Raw genomic sequence first — 20,130 nt, 5'->3', positions numbered from 1 at the left:
TTTCTCCCATTGGTGTGCTTTTTTTGTTCCATCACTGCCTCCCCTGTCTCCATATGGAAATGACAGAGTAGACGAGATGGATCTGTATATTAAAGCCAAGCTGACATTAGAATTAGCATAATGTGTCATGGCCTTAGGGCAATATCTGCCATCTGCATTAGCCTGAAGACACACACATACACTCAAAATCATGCATACACATGAAAAGCCATGGCAGACCCTCATATAAAGCAAAAAAAAAAAAACAGGACTGTTAACTGTACAAGTAATAATTCTTATTTTACATGAGTCCACACAGGTTGTTAATGAACATGAAGTATAATGTTGGTTAAGATCATTGAATTTTGATTTTAAACTTTTTTTGTCTCCAAAACTCATGAAATTTTCTTTTGTTTTGCCAACAGATAAAGATGAGCCATCCAGCTACATCTGCACTACCTGTAAGCAGACATTCACCAGCGCCTGGTTCCTGCTCCAGCATGCCCAGCACACCCACGGCATCAGAATCTATCTGGACAACCACCTGGTCAACTGCTCCCTTATGCCCCGCATGGCTCTTCCTCCGCCCCCCTGCACTGATGCACTGCCTCGATCGCCTCTCCCCACTTTCCTTGGTGACACCAACAACCCATTCCACCTCCTCCGCATGGCTGCGCCCCTGCTCAGGGAACATGCCCCGCCCCCAGGGTACATGGAGACCCGGCTGCCTGCAACTCCGCCCTTCATCAGCCCCCCGCCACCCCCTAGACCCCCTTTAGAGCGACTGGGCCCAGAGGAGATGGGGCTGCTGTCACAGCACCCCAGTGCCTTTGAGAGGGTGATGCGGATGGCCCCCATGGACCCGCCATCCATGGACTTCTCACGACGTCTAAGGGAACTGGCAGGCAACACGACCAATAATGGCGGGCCAACACCCCCTCTGTCCCCCAATCGCGTGCCACCAATGCACCGCCTGTTGAGTCCAACACTTTTCCAGCCTGGCGCCAAGCCTCCCACGTTTCTCACCTTTGCCCCGCAGCCACCAACTTCTCAGGGGGGACACGGGTCTTCTACCCCTCCTGATCCTCAAGGACAGAACCAGACCCCGGGCAAGTCCAAATCCTGTGAGTTCTGTGGCAAGATCTTCAAGTTCCAGAGCAACCTGATTGTCCACAGACGCAGTCACACAGGAGAGAGGCCATACAAGTGTCATCTGTGTGATCATGCCTGTTCCCAGGCCAGCAAGCTCAAGAGGCACATGAAGACACATATGCACAACAAGTCTGGGTCCATGAGCGGCTCCCCAGAACAGGGAAACAGAGGAGAAGGAGAGGGGGAAGAAAAGAGTAGGGATGGAGATTCAAGAGGGATGATAATCGACAATGAGGAGGAGGAGGAGGAAGAGGAGGAAGAAGAAGAGGAGGAAGAGGAAGAGGAGGAGGAATTGAGGAATGGATGTCGGACAGATTCCAACCTAAGTGAGGATTTGCAAGAGTTTGGCCAGAATCGGGAGAACGGCACAAGGCAGTCTCCGGAGGGGAAACCCCTGAGCGGGGATAGAGGAAGTGACAGTGCTGGGATGGGCATCATGCACCCTTACAACCACCTGGACAATCACCTGAGACTGAACCCCAACAAAAGAAGCCTGGAGAGGCAACCCAACGGGGATGGAGGAGTGAGGGGTGAAGGAGAAGGAGGAAGAGGGAATGAGAGGGAGGAAGAGCCACAGCGAACTGAGCAGGATGAGCACAGGCCTTTGATGAACGGCAGGATGAGTGTATCTGAAGCAGACTCTTTTCCTGGGCTGTTCCAGCGTCGGCCTACCCCGATCACCAGCCAAAGCCCCTCCAACAACAAGAGGATCAAGATAGAGAAGGAACAGCTGGAGCTTCCCCCAACCATTCCCCTTATCTCCCCGGAGAACGTCTACTCTCAGCTCCTCGCTGGCTACGCCGCATCACGCCATTTCATCAGAGAACCCTTCTTGGGATTCACAGATTCCCGCCAGTCGCCGTTCGCCACCTCCTCGGAGCACTCCTCCTCCGAGACGGGAAGCCTTCGATTCTCAACCCCACCTGGGGAGCTGATGGAAGGAGGGAGCGCCTCAGGTCGCAGCGGCAGCAGCACTCCTCACCTCATGCGGGGACCTGGACCCGGCCGGCCCCCGAGCTCTAAGGACAGGAGGAACGACACCTGTGAGTACTGTGGCAAGGTGTTTAAGAACTGCAGTAACCTGACGGTGCACCGACGCAGCCACACGGGGGAACGACCCTACAAGTGTGACCTGTGCAGCTACGCCTGCGCCCAGAGCTCCAAGTTGACACGCCACATGAAGACCCATGGGCAGTTCGGGAAGGAGGTGTACCGCTGCGACATCTGCCACATGCCCTTCAGTGTGTACAGCACGCTGGAGAAACACATGAAGAAGTGGCACGGGGAACATTTGATGGCCAGTGAGGTCAAACTGGAGCAGGCGGACAGAGGTTAAGCCAGCAGACATTAGTCATACAGACGACTTTGTACACAAGCAAACACTCACACACATACACACACAAAATCCCTATAACCACTTCTTCAGCTATGGGGCTTGGCTGGATAATCTTTCTCTAAAAAAAAAAAAAAAATTAGACTGATTGATGTCCATCTTTTTCTTGTCACAGAAACTGCCACCTGAGAATATAAACAAAGGGAAACTTTAATGAAAAGTTGTCTGGAAAGCCATGCTTGGTGTTTCTTGGCAAACTGTCTGAGGATTTTATCAGTTAGGAATCCATGGAGCCTTTCTACTGTGCAATAATTTCTGTATTTATTGGATTTTTTGTAATGATATTTGGCATGTGCAGGTACATCTTTGTGGGATTTCATATGGAGTTAGTTTTGAAATGTGCTTAAACATGTTTTTTTTTCTCTAAAATGAGATAGCTGGAAAGAAGTCCCCCTTAATACAAATTTTCTTTTTTTTTTTTCTTTTTTTTTCCTTTAAGGAAGCTTATTATCATGTGAGAGTAAACTTTTGTGAAGCAGTTAGCTTTTAAAAGTAAAAATAATTGTTTTCTATATTATAAGCTGCAGCAGCGGACTACAATCCATTCCCTCACACAGGCCTAAAGCACTGAATGTCAGCCTGACAATAAAAACATCAGCGTGGATTTGAAAAATCCATCACCGTCTTAGAGACACTGATTAGCTACCTTCTTTAAATTTATTCAGGAAATTTGTCCTTTTAGAATATTGGCATGTGAATAATTATCTCCAAATGCAGTTACTGTATTGCTGTCCTCGCGTCAGTCAGGACATAAATAAAGGTTGCACTTAATGGAGACACCCTTAACTGATGCTCAGTACATTCCCAATGTAGGATTAAACCACCCTAAAAAGTTAAGACTACTTGTGATTAACGTGAGAAGAAGAACAGTCCTGTTTATTGTTTGTAAATATATTCTTTTTTATGTTAAAGTAGCCCCGACTGTACGTGAAAGACGGCCTAAACAACTAACTAAACAATCAGAAGACCAGCTGCTCGCATCATCCACGGTATATGCTAAGTGTAACTACCATTCATTAGAACTTTTGCAGACCCACCTGTTTATCTCCCCACCCACATTTGTTAAACTAAAGCTACTTCAACAATCGTAACAGCGTCTGAATCATTCTCCATCTCCCTCTCATGTCTGGCCTGGCCGCTCTCTATGACCCAGGTTGACTCCCTGTGTCCCACAAAACGGTTCCAAATGAAATTCACATCAGTGTGTGTGTTAGCGTGTGTGTTTTCTTCTCTCCGCAGCGTGCTCTAAGCCTCTCTCCGACGGCGTCTTTTCACAGTTCACTAGCTCAGATTCATGCATTAGAGCGGCTTTTAAAAGGGAAGCCTGTTCATTCGCTTCACAAAGTGATATGGGTTTAACTCGCAGTAACAGATTCTGAGACAGTGTGCATGTTCGTGACTTTTGGGGATTACAGTTTTTTATTTTCTGCATCGTTCATCCTGAAATGAATCTTGCTATATGAGTTATGATAATTTTGAGCACAGCTGCAATGGGGGGTAAGGCCAGGCGACCTTGGGTAGGGGCTATTCTTAAAGTAAAAATGAAAGATTGGAGCTGAGAAATGAAGAAAGAAATGGAGGGAGAGAGCGAGCAAGACCTTGACCAGGCAGAAGAGTCATTCAAATGAAATTGGAAGCATATGAAAAGTGAGGTTTTTTTTTTTTGTACCTAAATGCACATCTACTGGCCACATCATATAACGGACCGTCAGAGTGAGACAGCGAGCCTCAGAGGGAGGGAGAGAGCAAAGCCACATGAAAGGAGACAGAGACTCATGTTTCATTTTTGTGCTGCAATTCTCAATCACCAAAATCATCTTCACTTGAAAGTTTGACCTGCCTTTTATGCCCTCTTGTCTGGCTTTCATTTGCGCCAAAACATACTTGTTTTGATGGGAAAATAATTTTGTACTTTATCTTGAATGCAAATTTCGTCTTTTTGTGATTTTTTTTTTAAGAAAGGAAATGATGTTGAGGTCACAGCAGCACTCCATAAGCTATTCAGTTGCAGCCTAGTTTGGTACTGTTTTGAGAAATAACACAAAGAAATCGTCTGAAGAGCTGCTTTCAGCTTGCTTACACATATTGATGCATGTGTGCAAAAATCCAGATCCTTTTGTGAACGCACAGTGTATTCATTTAAGGACAACGCAGTCTGAGTCAGGCCTCAAAGAGCCATACAGCTACAAAATACATCACCTTCAAGTGATGATCCGACGAACCCTGAGATCTAAAATCACACATGAACATTCAGTCTTTCAATATGTTTACAGTGTTGAAGTATGCCATTAATGAAATACTCTGTGTAAGTGTTTAAAATGATAATAAAGTATTGTTTTCTCCAATGTTCTTTCAAATGTTTTTGACTGCCAGAGCAGTTTGGTATGATTATCCTGGTGGAGGGATTTTATCTTCATGGATATGTTTCTGTATGATTACTTGTTCACTGTATGGGAAGACACATTTTGAATTGTAATATTGCAGAATCATGCCAGATTATTGTTTTTTTTTTTTAACAAGAGTGGTGCCATTATTGACTTGGTTTCTTCAACCTTTTCTATTTTATTTAAAGTTTTTATATTTTTTTTTCCGTTGTTTGTTTGGTGAAGCTATCCTTCATGGATGTAAAAGAAAAATGAATTTAAAAAAAAGAATAAGATGATCATTACGAAGAAGAGCCTTCGGCAGGGGAATACGTTGCTTTGTGCCGGAACGCTTTTCCAAATCAATTCTCTGAGATGTTCATGAACTTTTTTTTTTTTTCCCCCCTCATGGTCGGTTGAAGGTCTTGTGACAGCACTTACAACTGTAATTTAAAAAAAAAAAAAACATTTTCATATTTCACTTTTCACAACTTTCACTTACACTCTTTGTACAAAATAGTTTCCTTGGTCTTTTTGGGGGGAGTGCATCATTGTGAAAAAAAAGTGATTTCAGAACAGTACACATCTGCTGTTTTGAACATATATGTATTTTTGTAATGTGTTGAAAAATCAATACAAGAAAGCCAACACTTCAATAAATGTTGCAATTGCTCTACGATTGAGGCATTTTGTATTCTGATTATTTGCTTTTCCTTTTCTCCTAACTCAACGATCGTTGACACATTTGATGACAGTTATACGTGAACCTTAGTTTGTGTGCACGGCAAAGAAAAAGTCTTTATGCAAGACTCTATAGTTTGAATCCCACGATTCAGGCCCGTTCTTGTGAACTTAACAATCTGTTAAGACAGAAAACATTTTCTATGAGTTTACCAAATACAATGTTCATTTAGTAGTCATGCAATGAAAACTTTCAGGAAATGTCAACAACTTTACACCCCATACAACAACACATATCAGGCGGTTATAAGCTATAAACAATTTAAATTATAATTAGTCCAAACTGATTTATTAAAGTATGACTTGTCAGAGTTTTACCATCTGCCTTCAAACTGTGGCTGACCCATGCATTGTTGAAATTTAAAGCATTTAAAACAACTATAAAAAGACACACCTAACTAGAACAGAAAATAAGACTTCTCAATTATTATTATTATGTGAAATATGTGTAGCCCGGTGGTAAATAAGGGAATAAATAAAAGTGTAAAAGCTTTATTAAGTTATAGAAAGACTGCGACAGGATGAACAACTTTAACCTTTAGCATGTAGCATAATGCAGAATAATGAGGTAATAGAAGTTGACCTAGTTGTCTTCCAGAGTTTCTCCTGCACTGTTGCAATGTTTGCTTTAGTGTGAATGAGTTGTAGCAGTTCATGTGTTAAGCTGTGATAGTCGTCTGTGATACGATGGTTTCTTAACAAGTTTAAAGGTAGTACTTTTCTCATTTTAAACTATTTTCAAACAATGCTGGAATCAAATTCCCCCTACATTATGCCCAATTTTTTTTTTCTTCATTCTAACACCAAAACGCTGATATCTCTGGTGATGAGGGGGGGATAAAAACATACAGAAGTTGTTGTTGTGGACCTCTCAAATCAGTTGACAGTTATATGATTGGATTTCAATTAATAATCTACCGCATGTTATCAGAGAAGAATCTGTCTAACTTTCACCAATTTGGCGAACGTACTGCGGGCAAGACAAGACACAGACAGATACTGAATCAGAATCCCACAGATAAAATGTCTTGTTTTGATGCAACACCAGGTAATTGGTCAGAAAGAAAATCAGTTTCCAAACTTTTAATTTTCAGATATAACTGCTACTACAACTCTCTTAGTCTTAGACAACAATACAAATGAAAAAATGACTCATATGTTTAGTTTGTGAATGTAGCTGCTGAACATCTCATGCTTCATAAATGAGTCCTGGCATGAGTGTGGGGACCCATCAGGTATTTCTTGATATCAGGCCAACCGCAGTCAAGCCTGTCCTCGCTTGAGCCTCCAGGCCATTGGATAACATAACAGCATAACAGAAAGAGTGCACAGTGTGTGTGTCTATGTGTGTGGGTGTGTGTGTGTACACACTAGCTTGTGTGTAAAGCGCGAAAAGAGAGAGAGAGAAGAGGCAGAACAATGGAGCAGAGATAGAGGAGTGAAGAAAGAAAATGGGGGCAGGTTCGTGTGAGAATTCTTGGTGCTTGCCAGTTCTTGCCACACACAACGACCCATGAAGTGTTTCAGGATCTCAGAATTATGCATGAGCCAATGTAAAAATATAATTATTATGTGAGAATATCATGACAATAATCAAACAAGCAGATACAAATTGATTACATAGATGGTGTTTGTAGAATCTCGCTGTTTGCAGGGGGGAACTTTCCTAACTGTGTTTGTGTGTGTTTATGCCTGAAGGCTGACATCTGGGTGCCATGTTGATGATTCTGGTCTTCTGGTCAGCAGAAATGTGCATGTTGTGAGGATGTCACATTCCCACAGCTCTTATCCCAGAAGTAGCAGAACTATTGACAAAGCAATTGGAATAGCACAACTTTCTTTGCATGGTTAGTTGCAGCAAATGGTTTAAATTATTCAAAATAAGTAAGAAATTAAGTCTTCTGTCAAACGAGGCTCTCTACTTTTCTACCGAAAACATAAAGAGGATGCAATTTGCACAGCATTGCAAACATTTTACTTGCAGCAGTTGTGTATCTGTCTCGCAAATGTAATTACAACCTCATGCTTCATGTCACACGACCTATTTTGGCATTATTTAGCCCGTTCTGAACTGTCTATTTTGTGAAAGGGCTATTCTGTGTATAATCGGGAAGCCGCACAAATGTTTGCTCACAGATCCGATCCGGCCACTTCTTCACCACCAGCCACATGTGACACGAGGTTACAAAGTTCTCTTTTAAGCTTGTTTAGGAGCAGGCCCCCCTCCTGTGTGCCCAGCTCCGTGGGAGAAAAGTGGCCTGGAGCGCCTGTGGTGAGGAGGTGCCGTATCCTCTTCACCAGTAAGCGCAGGGCAGAGGCCCTGTAGATGCAGACAGTGAGTCGCAGAGCGGGAGTTGGGAAATCACGGTTTGGAGTAAAACCACGTCCTCGGGGAACAGGGTGTCAGCAGGGATGGCGGTTGACGTCCTCGGCCACACAGAGCCACAAGGCGGCCACAGAGACCCCACTTTCCATTGGATCACAGGGCTCAGGCCCCACTGGCCTCTCTATAGATATACAGTCACTAATCTACTGCTCCTGACCAGTACCCAGTCAAATGACACTGCCCGCCCAGTAAACACACTAGGCTTCACCAGAGTAAATCCGGCACAGCTGGCTGCTCCTGGGAAAACAGGGGGGTAAAATGAGGGAGAAATGGATGGAGGGCGAGCAGGGAGAGGAGGGTGGTCAGGAGACTGAGAGCGGTGTGGTCGAGCGTGGTCACTCAACAGCTGCGGCTTGGGAAGACTCTCTCTTTTGGGAAAATCTGACCCGCAGGAACAAAGGCTTTGTGGTCATGTCGAGCGTGGAACTAAAGGACAGGAAATGCAGTTTTTTTTTCAGAGGGTGAAAAACACTGAAGCCACTCGGTGGGAGGTTTTGGTCGTCTACGACGCAACCATGTCGTCGAGCATCAAAACTGCACTCATCAGAAAACAGAAATGACAACTTATGGTTGTGATTATTTTTGATCCCTTATATTCACAAGTCCCATAAATATATAGGAAAGATCAAAACAATTGTTACTTTTACATGGAAAAGAGTGAAATGAGGCTGACGTTTATTCAGAGATATCTGTTCATGCTACACATACTTAAAGTTTTTAGTTTGCAAATATAAGAGGACATTTTCAAGATATCCTTATGTTATAACTTATTTCCAATTCAGAATCAGCAGTTAGGCATCTAACTTAAATACACTGATGAAGGCATTTTCCTTTGATAAGACACACCCGACTGATTAAATTACCAGGCTATGACGCTAGAAAGAACTAATGAGTCAAAAAGATGACCCTCTTGTGAAACCTCTTGTGAAACAAATGAGCCAGACAAAATATTCCACCACATCTTTCTGTACAGAAAACACTGAATCAGTTAAAGGCTTCAGAGATCATCCCAAATTCCCAGCTAGTCTCCATTTGGTTAATTACATGAGGTCATTATAAAATAGCTGTTTCAGTTTGAATGATTAGTTCCCCAAACCTGCAGAAATAAGACTGGGTGTAGTTGAAATTTACATTGACTTTTAAAGACTTCTGCAAACAATAGTAAGAAAAAGTGAGCAGACATGACAACGTAGACACCTGATGTGATCCACTTAAACAATGTTTTTTTTCCCTCTCAACAGGCCGTCACCTCGCCATGGAGACACAATCAAGCTAAACATTTATTTATCTTTTTGCTTCAGCCACACCCTCTGTGTCTGCTTATTTAAGTCTTCCCTTTACTGTTTCTCTCTTCATGGCTCGCTCCGTCTGTCATAATCTCACTTGTATCTATTTTCACTTCTTTGTTCCCTGATTCGTCACCTTGCCTGCTTCTACTCGATTTATAGCTCCAGATAAACTTTTCTTCCACATAACTCCTCCTTCCTCCCACTCCTCATCTTCCCTTCCTTCTTCATTTTACAGACAGACTCTCCTCTCTCCCCCGTCCCACTGTATGTTTAATTCCACTGGTGTCAGACCTCCCAGGTGGACCCAGACGCAGGTACATAGCTACTGTGGTGGGGAAGATTCTCTGTGTAGGCTTCCTGACGCCCGACTTGCCCCCCACACGCTCACACACACACACACACACACACACACACACACACACACACACCTTGCCACAGGGGGGTCAGTGTCATTGTTGGCATTGGGCACATGCTTGTCGTGGCGCAATATTAAATCTTCTCATTTGATTTGGACTGTAATTATGTCGTAAAAACAAACTGGCTGTGAAGCCGTGGCCCGCCAGTGTGATCTACTTTCATCAAGTGCAGACTGGCTTAATTATAGAGTGTGCCATACACCCATCTTTCACTGGGCAGCTTTTCCTGCTGCTTCTTTAAGCCATCACATTCTTTTATTGTGCGTTAATCACAAGGCAATTGGGCCGTTCGCAGTGGCTGGGGGTAGATTTTTAACACTGGTCTGTACACATCCCTTTTTTTTCCCTCCCCCTTGGAAAAAAAAAAAAGTAAAGCAGTTGTACATGGTAATGGAATTTGATGCCTCCTCTATTTCTGCGGTGCACTTAATGATATGGTTTTCATACCACAAAGGTATTCAAATGTGAGGAATCTCAGCAGAGAATAAAGGATTTGCTGTTCTTTGTGCACTTCAAATTGAGTGTGTGAGCTTAGATAGATAAATAAGTAAATTTGACAATAAATGACCGAATCTCATCAAAAGAAATCACACTGATGAGAACGACTGTAAATAAAAGTCAGATATTTCCCCCCCGAGGGATTTAATTTCTGTTTCATTATGTTAAGAGGGAGCTGTAAAACACTTGGAGGAATAACACTCAAGTATGAAGATCTATGAATTTTATGGGCAAATTATTTCCCCCATATAGCCATGTCTTTTTATCTGGCTTTTTTTACTGCCAGACATCTGAAATCCATGTTTGTTTAGGCCGATATTTGCCACATGGCTAAGTCGAACCAGATCCCACCTTCACATCGACTGGCACAGGAGGACGCCAGATGCCAAATCGCAACATATGGTAATATGTATATTCATTTTGCTCTGCGCTGCATGCAAAACGCTTTCAAGCACTGCCTCACTGAAAGCATTAAATTACATTTATTATAAGTGATATTTCAAACTAATTTCCTGTTTTTGTAATTTGAGTTTAAATGAGTTTGGTTATACAGAACAAAGTTACCATAGAAAACTAGCAATTGATCATTAAAATGGAAAGCCTTTACTCCTTAAAGTCACGAAAAGTAACTATAAATGAAACCCTATAGAAGAAGCCATTTCCTCAGAATATTAACCACAATTACAATCTTGATGTCAATGCTCAGTGGCAACCAATAAGAGAACACATTCAGGGTTTTATGTCAGAGATGAGTGTGTGAGGGGAGGATAAAGGATGGAGCCGTCTGGGGACTGACCCCTTTATGTCTTAATAGTCGAGCTGAAAAGGAGGGGAGACTATGAAAGCTGAAGGGTCACCGGGGGAGAACTCTCTCGTTTTTGTCCCTCTCCACCGGCCTTTTATGATGGGTTCATCTGTGTTGTGACAGGTGTGTGAAGTGGGCACCTTACTGGAGGTAATTGCCATTTCTCTCCTGTGGGTCATTGTTTGTCCCTTTGCCTGAAAAGACCATTAGAAAGAGAGGATTTTAGGTTGTTATAGTGGCAGAGGGGTAAGAGATGAAGATTGTGTTTCTTTTTTTCACTCTGGCTGAAATAGAATAAAAAAAAGTGTAATTATTAAATGTCCAAAATAACCTGAAAGGGATCCATTAATAGTGTGTTTTGCTGCACATAAACAGAGGCAGTAAACACACCCTGCTGATGCTGCTGTTCTTTGGCTTGAACAGACTGCTGTGGCTTCACTGCAGAAACCATTACGGTGCCACCGAGGAGAGTCATAAAGGTGATTAACAGCTGCTTCTAATTAAAGATCAATGGAGACTCTTTCTGAGGTGATTTGTTATATGAATTAGGATGCCCACTGTCCATTAATGACATCAGGCAATGTCACTGTAACAGATTGGGTATTGATTCCCTCTTGTTTGAGATGCAGCTCAAACCAAACTATACATCAAAACTACACAAGACGTTGGGATTCGTTTATGGACGTACTCAAGTGTGATAAAGAAAGGACCTTTCACCAGCCATTCTTTGGCCTCCCACGTGTTAAAAATGTATGGCTTTTACTTAATGTAAGAATTGCATCAGAAGATGGATATGTGGCATACATCTTTCTAATGTTGCAGCTGGGGAAGTTGGATTTAAAACTCCCACACCCTGAGTCATTGATTAGGCAGATCAGCAGTGAATTAAAGGGTATAGGAGAACCATGAGAGACCATTGTACAACCACAGTTGTGTAAATAGTTCTACACACCAAAATATGGATGCCAAAAAATGCCATAGAAGTGTCAGTGATTTGAGGGAGCATATAAATGGTCATCCCAAATGCTTGGTAATTACCCACATTTAGGCCCAAAGTTTCCCTGTGGCATGCAGTAGACAAAGTGAGCATATTCTTTTAAATGTGTCAGTTCATTTAGGCATAAAGACATTCTGGAAGCTTATGGGCAAGGATGACAAAAGCTCCCTTTGGTTTGACCACGGACTGAAATCTTGCTTTCCTGGGCCCCAAGTGTTGCCCCATGCATAGTCATACTGCCATCCCAAACATTTGCCTGCACGGTCACTGCGAGTACTTTCATCAAACTACCAGTAGACAGTGGATGGAGTCCAACTTGGTACAGCGCAAGTAGTTTAAGGTACTTGGTGAGAACAGCCTTATGGTTAAGAGCCCTTGCAGAGTTTTACAAGACATATCAAGCAATGGGTCAACCTAGTGAAACATTTTTAGTAGGCAGTCTTTAAGGCTAGCAATTATTAACTCAAGCAGGAATAACTGTAGTTCTAGTACCATAAACAAGGCCTTTAGTTTTAAGTCTTCAGAGTTTAAACCCTTTAGCTTACCTGCTACATGTAAGATGTCCAACATAACCCATTACAGTGACATGATTGTGTGAAGGAGTTGACTTGCATCAAGTCTAACACTACCTGTAGAATGGTTGAATAGTTTTTACGAAGTTGAAAACACTTCAAGCCATTATGTTGCTGATGTCTTTGGCAGGATGACTCAACTAAACAAACAGAACCAAGGCAAATGTGAAGTTAAAGAGATCTTTATTGAAACCACAGACAGGTGTGCCGGGATCAATTTAGTAGCCAACCTGAAATCAAAGAGATTACAATTTATATCTTTCAAGCTTTGACAATTCTGTTTGAAGCTAAAATAAATTTGCCTACCTTGCTCATTCCATGTCCACCTATTGAGCTGCCTGACCAATTCTTTGGTAGGGATAGTATACACTGCCAGTGCTTTGTGCCACAGATTGGCTGGGCTGCTTGTAGGTCTGAGGGGCCTTCAGCTCAGGTACCATCTCAGCCTGCCGATTTCTGGGAAAGTGGTCCCTAATGTAGTGAGAGTCTTGCCACTGGTCTGCTCCCTGCTCAGAGCTTTGGCTCGAGTGAGTGAATGTGCCTGCAGGATACTGGCCGGTCATGAACATGTAGTCATACGGATAAGGAAGAAAAGGCCAGCTACGGCCATAGAATGGAGGCTGAACATCACTGGTGAACTGTGGTTGGGCTTGAACATTGTCAAAGTAAGGGTATGGCTGGAAGCCTGATGTTTCAGTCTCAGATTCAGAGTTGCTGTGCTCAAAGTCGCCTTCATATTTTGACAATTCACCTCCCTGGTACTGTGGATAATAAGGGCTGACATAGCTGGAGGCAAGAGGATCAGGGCCACTGGACACCCGTTGAGCGCTACCAGAAGGAAGCCTAGGAGGGTCAACTGCCCAGGATGAGGGGCCCTCTAGGATGAGAAGTTACTCAAAGTCAATGTCAAGTATTAGGCACCAACAGTTACTAAAATAGCTCCAAAACAATTTTAGAAATCATTAAAATTAGCACCAGTTACCTTGGATAGTGGCTGGTTGAAAAGCGTAGCCTGGAGGTACAGGTGCAGCAGCGTTAGGTTGTTTCTGCCCAGTGGGTTGCGAATAAGTATATTTTTTGTCTTGGACAGCTTGTGCAGGAGCTGGATTTGAGAGAGCCCCCGAATCAGTAGCTGAAGGGGCATATCTACCATAGGAAGGCATTACCCAATTTGAGCCAACAGGAGGGTTTGCACCATGACTGCTGCTTGAGCTGGGATTATTATCTAGGAAGAAAGAGCAGGTCGTAAGTTTTAAGAAAAACAACTTTCACATATTGATAAGAGAGATACTCCACCTTGCTTCACAGGGCGGCTGTAACTTGAACCAGTCAGCAAAACAAGCAGCAAAGCCCTTTTGACAAAAAAACACAAAGTGTGACTATACCATGCAGAAATTAGTCAGAACTTCACAAACAAAACCATGCTTACCCAGCAGTGAAAACACAAGCCATCATGTTGAATGAGCAGCTGCACTGCCATCATCAAGCCGAGAAGCATTTAAGTATCATGCAGGTGACTTGAACTGACCAATCAGGACATAACGAGCAAACGACACACGGCTGCTAGCAAATCAATCCTGATGAAGGTGATCCACCATGCTGACACTTTAACAGAGGATGAGAGTCGGAACAGTTCTCTCAGTTTTTGCAAAAGTTAAAGGTTTTGGGAACAACAAAAGTAGATGCATTACAGTTTTCTACACACATTACAGAATATTGTTTATCTACAGAAAAATCTGTTTTTTTCTTAGTTTGTGGGTTTTGTGTATTTCTTGTTACTCTTGTGATTTTCTTTGTTCTTGTCATACAGTGATATCATTAAAAGTAAACAAATAAAATAAAACTCATTATTTAAATCGTGTGCTCTTCCCATACTTTATACAGTAATAGTATGGCTTTTACTTAATGTAAGAATTGCATCAGAAGATGGATATGTGGCATATAGTCCATGGGCCAGAGCCCCAAATTTCACTTGTCGGTACCACTCAAGGTGGCAAAGGTTAGTGATGATTTTTGAAAATGTCCATGTCTGTAGATTATATTTTGGTATGATAGACTTTCCTGAGTGGTAGCTGAGTCATAGAAACCAGCTCATGAAGAGACCCCCCCCCCCCCCAAACTTAAATGCATTTCATTCAAGACCAATTGTGAATCTTTCTGACATACATTGAGGTAACTGTGGCTCTTGAAATTGTAAAAAAACACACATTTTCCCCCAATTTCCGCCTAAAATATACTTTCTCATTTAGTCCTGTGACATCAAGGAACATCAGGGACACAAAACACAGAAACTGGAATACTCACAAGCCTCTAAGGATTCAGGAAATGTCTAATATGCCCATACTTTATCATTGTGAAACAATATTATGAGCCCTAAATCAGAACATTGACTGGCAGAAATCTCTCATGTTTACCCTCCCATTTCAGCTTGTAATGGAATGTGACGGGGCTAGAACAAGGTGAACTGTAATTTGTAACAGTATACTCTGAAAGAGAGTAATTTTGTATCTTTAAAATAAATGTTTACTATGTTTTATAAAACAATGAAAAAATAAATAAACCAAATTAAAAACATTAAGTACTTCGCTCACTCATACAGTACGCACTACTCACAGTACTTCCACTGTAAAAAAAAAAGAATCTTCTTTGAAGCCCACCACTACCCAGCATCCAGCACATGCCCTTTCTGCTTCAACCAGTAGTAGATTTCTGAAATGACCTGACCTTCAGGAGTGTCTTTTGCCAGTTCCAAAACTGGTTCATGGTTTTGTATCTGAGCTGCCCTGAGCCGAGATCTCCAGGAGTCAACACTTTTTGCTGAAACTTAGGTCTGATTATTTATTGTCATCACTGGCACACACTGTACGGGGGGTGAATTTTTGTTGAACGGCTCCGTTTTGATTTTGAAAACTCAATGAATTATCCATAGTTAGGCGCGTAGCTGACCTGATTGACAGTTGGGCGCGATGCAACTATTTGTCAAGAGGCTTAAAACCGGCCTCAGCTCCAGCACTCAGCCTGTCGTTAGGTTGACTGAAAGTTAGGGTGAGACAGGATTTCCATCAGGGCGGCTGCTGATGAGCCCCCAGAGCCTCCTGCCGAAACAGATGGGTGACGTCACTCAGGCTCCGTCCAGTAATATTTACAGTCTGTGGTATATGCTTAATGCTATGCAGGTTAAACAATCCAAATCAGTATGTCAGGCATTCAGCAAGTTATTGTTGTTAAGGCTGTACTGATGTGCACAGGCTAGTGGTGCAGCAAATCAAAGCTTGGGCAATTAGTAAAAATTTTATGATAATCCTTTCTTTTATCATGTACAATAACAATACAGTATGTTGAGGGTAAAGTTAGCACAGTCAATATGTATTATTTGTTTAACTTGTTCATAACTGTTTGTCTATTTATATGTTATAGACTGGGAGCAATGTAAACCACAGTCAATTGCCATATATGTGTACACATACTTGGCCAATAAAACATATTCTGATACCCTCCAAAAGATAGCTTTGCTTCCATTTCCCGGGTCAATCACAGATCTCTAGCTAGCTAGCTAGCTTGCAGGCTCACTAATTTCTTTACACGCTGGAACAGCTGTACTGGTTGAAGCAGAAAGGGCATGTGCTGGATGCTGGGTAGTGGTGGGCTTCAAAGAAGATTCACTTTTTTACAGTGGAAGTACTGTGAGTAGTGCGTACTGTATGAGTGAGCGAAGTACTTAATTTTTTTAATTTGGTTTATTTATTTTTTCATTGTTTTATAAAACATAGTAAACATTTATTTTAAAGACACAAAATGACTCTCTTTCAGAGTATACTGTTACAAATTACAGTTCACCTTGTTCTAGCCCCGTCACATTCCATTACAAGCTGAAATGGGAGGGTAAACATGAGAGATTTCTGCCAGTCATTGTTCTGATTTAGGGCTCATAATATTGTTTCACAATGATAAAGTATGGGCATATTAGACATTTCCTGAATCCTTAGAGGCTTGTGAGTATTCCAGTTTCTGTGTTTTGTGTCCCTGATGTTCCTTGATGTCACAGGGCTAAATGAGAAAGTATATTTTAGGCAGAAATTGGGGGAAAATGTGTGTTTTTTACAATTTCAAGAGCCACAGTTACGCCAATGTATGTCAGAAAGATTCACAATTGGTCTTGAATGAAAGCCAAGAACATCCCCTTTAAAATGATACCAAACACAATAGTGTTAAACATTGACAAATGTCCTGAACATGGGCCTAAACCAAGATATGCACCAGCATCTAAAATGCATTTCAGTTTGGGGGGGTCTCTTCATGAGCTGATTTCTATGACTCAGCGACCACTCAGGAAAGTCTATCATACCAAAATATAATCTACAGACATGGACATTTCCAAAACCTCACTAACCGTTGCCACCTTGAGTGGTACCGGAATCTGGTCTGGCCCATGGACTAATATGTCTTTCTAATGTTGCAGCTGGGGAAGTTGGATTTGAAACTCCCACACCCTGATTCATTGATTAGGCAGATCAGCAGTGAATTAAAGGGTATAGGAGTACCATGAGAGACCATTGTACAACCACAGTTGTGTAAATAGTTCTACACACCAAAATATGGATCCCAGAAAATGCCAGTGATTTGAGGGAGCATATAAATGTTCATTCTGAATGCTTGTTAATTACCCACATTCAGGCCCACAGTTTCCCTGTGGCATGCAGTAGACAAAGTGAGCATATTCTTTTAAATGTGTCAGTTCATTTAGGCATAAAGACATTCTGGAAGCTTATGGGCAAGGATGACAAAAGCACCCTATCGTTTCAGGCAAATCCCAAACATGTCCACCGGGAGTACTTTCAAACTACCACTGGATGGAGTCCAACTTGGTACATGCCAAGTAGTTTAAGGTACTTTAGGAGAACAGCCTTATGGTTAAGAGCCCTTGCATAGAGTTATTTTACAAGACATATCAAGCAATGGGTCAACCTATTGAAACGTCATTTATTAGGCAGTCTTTAAGGCTAGCAATTATTAACTCATGCAGGAATAACTGTAGTTCTAGTACCATAAACAAGGCCTTTAGTTTTAAGTCTTCAGAGTTTAAACCCTTTAGCTTACCTGCTACATGTAAGATGTCCAACATAACCCATTACAGTGACATGATTGTGCGAAGGAGTTGACTTGCCCCAAGTCTAACACTACCTGTAGAATGGGTGAATATTTTTTACGAAGTTGAAAACACTTCAAGCCATTATGTTGCTGATGTCTTTGGCAGGATGACTCAACTAAACAAACAGAACCAAGGCAAATGTGAAGTTAAAGAGATCTTTATTGAAACCACAGACAGGTGTGCCGGGATCAATTTAGTAGCCAACCTGAAATGAAAAAGAGAGATTACAATTCATATCGTTCAAGCTTTGACAATTCTGTTTGAAGCTAAAAGAAGTAGCCTACCGTGCTCATTCCATGTCCACCTATTGAGCTGCCTGACCAATTCTTTGGTAGGGATAGTATACACTGCCAGTGCTTTGTGCCACAGATTGGCTGGGCTGCTTGTAGGTCTGAGGTACCATCTCAGCCTGCCGAGTTCTGGGAACGTGGTCCCTAATGTAGTGTGAGTCTTGCCACTGGTCTGCTCCCTGCTCAGAGCTTTGGCTCGAGTGAGTGAGTGTGCCTGCAGGATACTGGCCGGTCATGAACATGTAGTCATACGGATAAGGAAGAAAAGGCCAGCTACGGCCATAGAATGGAGGCTGAACATCACTGGTGAACTGTGGTTGGGCTTGAACATTGTCAAAGTAAGGGTATGGCTGGAAGCCTGATGTTTCAGTCTCAGATTCAGAGTTGCTGTGCTCAAAGTCGCCTTCATATTTTGACAATTCACCTCCCTGGTACTGTGGATAATAAGGGCTGACATAGCTGGAGGCAAGAGGATCAGGGCCACTGGACACCCGTTGAGCGCTACCAGAAGGAAGCCTAGGAGGGTCAACAGCCCAGGATGAGGGGCCCTCTAGGATGAGAAGTTACTCAAAGTCAGTGTCAAGTATTAGGCACCAACAGTTACTAAAAATAGCGCCAAAACAATTTACCAAAAAAAAAAAAATCAGTAAAATTAGCACCAGTTACCTTGGATAGTGGCTGGTTGAAAAGCGTAGCCTGGAGGTACAGGTGCAGCAGCGTTAGGTTGTTTCTGCCCAGTGGGTTGCGAATAAGTATATTTTTTGTCTGGGACAGCTTGTGCAGGAGCTGGATTTGAGAGAGCCCCCGAATCAGTAGCTGAAGGGGCATATCTACCATAGGAAGGCATTACCCAATTTGAGCCAACAGGAGGGTTTGCACCATGACTGCTGCTTGAGCTGGGATTATTATCTAGGAAGAGAGAGCAGGTCGTAAGTTTTAAGAACAACAACTTTTACATATTGATAAAAGAGATACTCCACCTTTCTTCACAGGGCGGCTGTAACTTGAACCAGTCAGCAAAACAAGCAGCAAAGCCCTTTTGACAAAAAAACACAAAGTGTGACTATACCATGCAGAAATTAGTCAGAACGTCACAAACAAAACCATGCTTACCCAGCAGTGAAAACACAAGCCATCATGTTGAATGAGCAGCTGCACTGCCATCATCAAGCCGAGAAGCGTTTAAGTATCATGCAGGTGACTTGAACTGACCAATCAGGACATAACGAGCAAACGACACACGGCTGCTAGCAAATCAATCCTGATGAAGGTGATCCACCATGCTGACACTTTAACAGAGGATGAGAGTTGGAACAGTTCTCTCAGTTTTTGCAAAAGTTAAAGGTTTTGGGAACAACAAAAGTAGATGCATTACAGTTTTCTACACACATTACAGAATATTGTTTATCTACAGAAAAATCTGTTTTTTTCTTAGTTTGTGGGTTTTGTATATTTCTTGTTACTCTTGTGATTTTCTTTTTTCTTGTCATACAGTGATATCATCAAAAGTAAACAAATAAAATAAAACTAATTATTTACTTTTGCTAAATAGTGTGCCTTTCCCATACTTTATACAGTAATAGAGCAATCACAATTGGTACATGTTTCTGTTGATCATCATTCTAATTCCTTAGTGGTACTTTATAAAGTCTAGATCTGTTCATATAGAAAAGAAAAAGCCCTGCAAAGATTTAACAGATTAGAACAAATAGTAAGATGTAATCTGCTGGCATAGCCTATTGAGAGGCTCACAGAGAACGGCAAATATAAGATCTGTAAAACCTTTTTACTATATAAAAACACCCTGAACCATATAATTAGTTATTAGAAATGATCAAACTTCATCCCACAGTACAGCAGTGTTTTGTCACTTCATAATATTAGGGTGTAAACTTTGACACAACCTAAGATTTAAAGAACATATTCGAACAAAACTGATAAACTGCAAAACTATATGAGAAATGGGAGAGTGTTTGATAGCAGCACATCCCTTCATTAAGATCTTCCTCCTCTATACCCAGCTTGAGACTGTGCCAAATGTGCCGTGGCTCTGCATTGTGACAATTTCCGGCACTTCAGATGTGTATTTCCTGGCTTTCT

The 20,130-nt window shown here is 42.1% G+C and overlaps 3 protein-coding genes across 5 annotated transcripts in view; 1 reads left to right on the top strand and 2 right to left on the bottom strand.

Moving 5' to 3' along the window:
- The window catches only part of bcl11bb (BCL11 transcription factor B b), a 30,068-nt gene extending 24,502 nt beyond the window's left edge, over positions 1-5,566 (top strand). For all 3 annotated transcript variants that reach the window (XM_061052505.1, XM_061052506.1, XM_061052504.1), the window contains one exon: positions 405-5,566. In XM_061052505.1, the coding sequence (XP_060908488.1) occupies positions 405-2,467 (2,063 nt within the window). In that variant the 3' untranslated portion in view covers positions 2,468-5,566. The remainder of the gene's footprint in view (positions 1-404) is intronic.
- Positions 5,567-12,757: 7,191 nt separating this feature from the next.
- LOC132985233 (uncharacterized) lies at positions 12,758-13,844 on the bottom strand. Its single transcript, XM_061052503.1, has 3 exons — positions 13,574-13,844; positions 12,898-13,468; positions 12,758-12,821 (listed from the first exon to the last, which is right to left on the bottom strand). Exons 1-2 carry the CDS (start codon positions 13,752-13,754, stop codon positions 12,918-12,920), a joined length of 732 nt encoding a protein of 243 aa, XP_060908486.1. The 5' UTR covers positions 13,755-13,844; the 3' UTR covers positions 12,758-12,821; positions 12,898-12,917.
- A 4,037-nt stretch (positions 13,845-17,881) lies between these two features.
- Positions 17,882-19,210, bottom strand: LOC132984571 (uncharacterized). The gene is made up of 5 exons (XM_061051424.1): positions 19,144-19,210; positions 19,011-19,066; positions 18,697-18,939; positions 18,025-18,580; positions 17,882-17,945 (listed from the first exon to the last, which is right to left on the bottom strand). Exons 1-4 carry the CDS (start codon positions 19,167-19,169, stop codon positions 18,045-18,047), a joined length of 861 nt encoding a protein of 286 aa, XP_060907407.1. The 5' UTR covers positions 19,170-19,210; the 3' UTR covers positions 17,882-17,945; positions 18,025-18,044.
- Positions 19,211-20,130: the final 920 nt, after the last annotated feature.

This window comes from Labrus mixtus, chromosome 12 (genome assembly GCF_963584025.1).
Source record: "Labrus mixtus chromosome 12, fLabMix1.1, whole genome shotgun sequence".
Lineage (NCBI taxonomy): Eukaryota > Metazoa > Chordata > Actinopteri > Labriformes > Labridae > Labrus > Labrus mixtus.
Note: the sequence above shows the minus strand (reverse complement) of the source record. Positions and strands in the feature narration are given on the sequence as shown.

Excerpts from the sequence above, each read along its gene's own strand:
- LOC132985233 (XM_061052503.1), bottom strand. The coding sequence starts at position 13,754 with ATGCCTTCCTATGGTAGATATGCCCCTTCAGCTACTGATTCGGGGGCT. Across the intron at positions 13,469-13,573 it reads TCAACCAGCCACTATCCAAG|AGGGCCCCTCATCCTGGGCA; the intron begins GTAACTGGTGCT and ends TTCTCATCCTAG.
- LOC132984571 (XM_061051424.1), bottom strand. The coding sequence starts at position 19,169 with ATGATGGCTTGTGTTTTCACTGCTGG. Across the intron at positions 19,067-19,143 it reads GCTTGTGTTTTCACTGCTGG|GGCTTTGCTGCTTGTTTTGC; the intron begins GTAAGCATGGTT and ends TTTTGTCAAAAG. Across the intron at positions 18,581-18,696 it reads TCAACCAGCCACTATCCAAG|AGGGCCCCTCATCCTGGGCT; the intron begins GTAACTGGTGCT and ends TTCTCATCCTAG.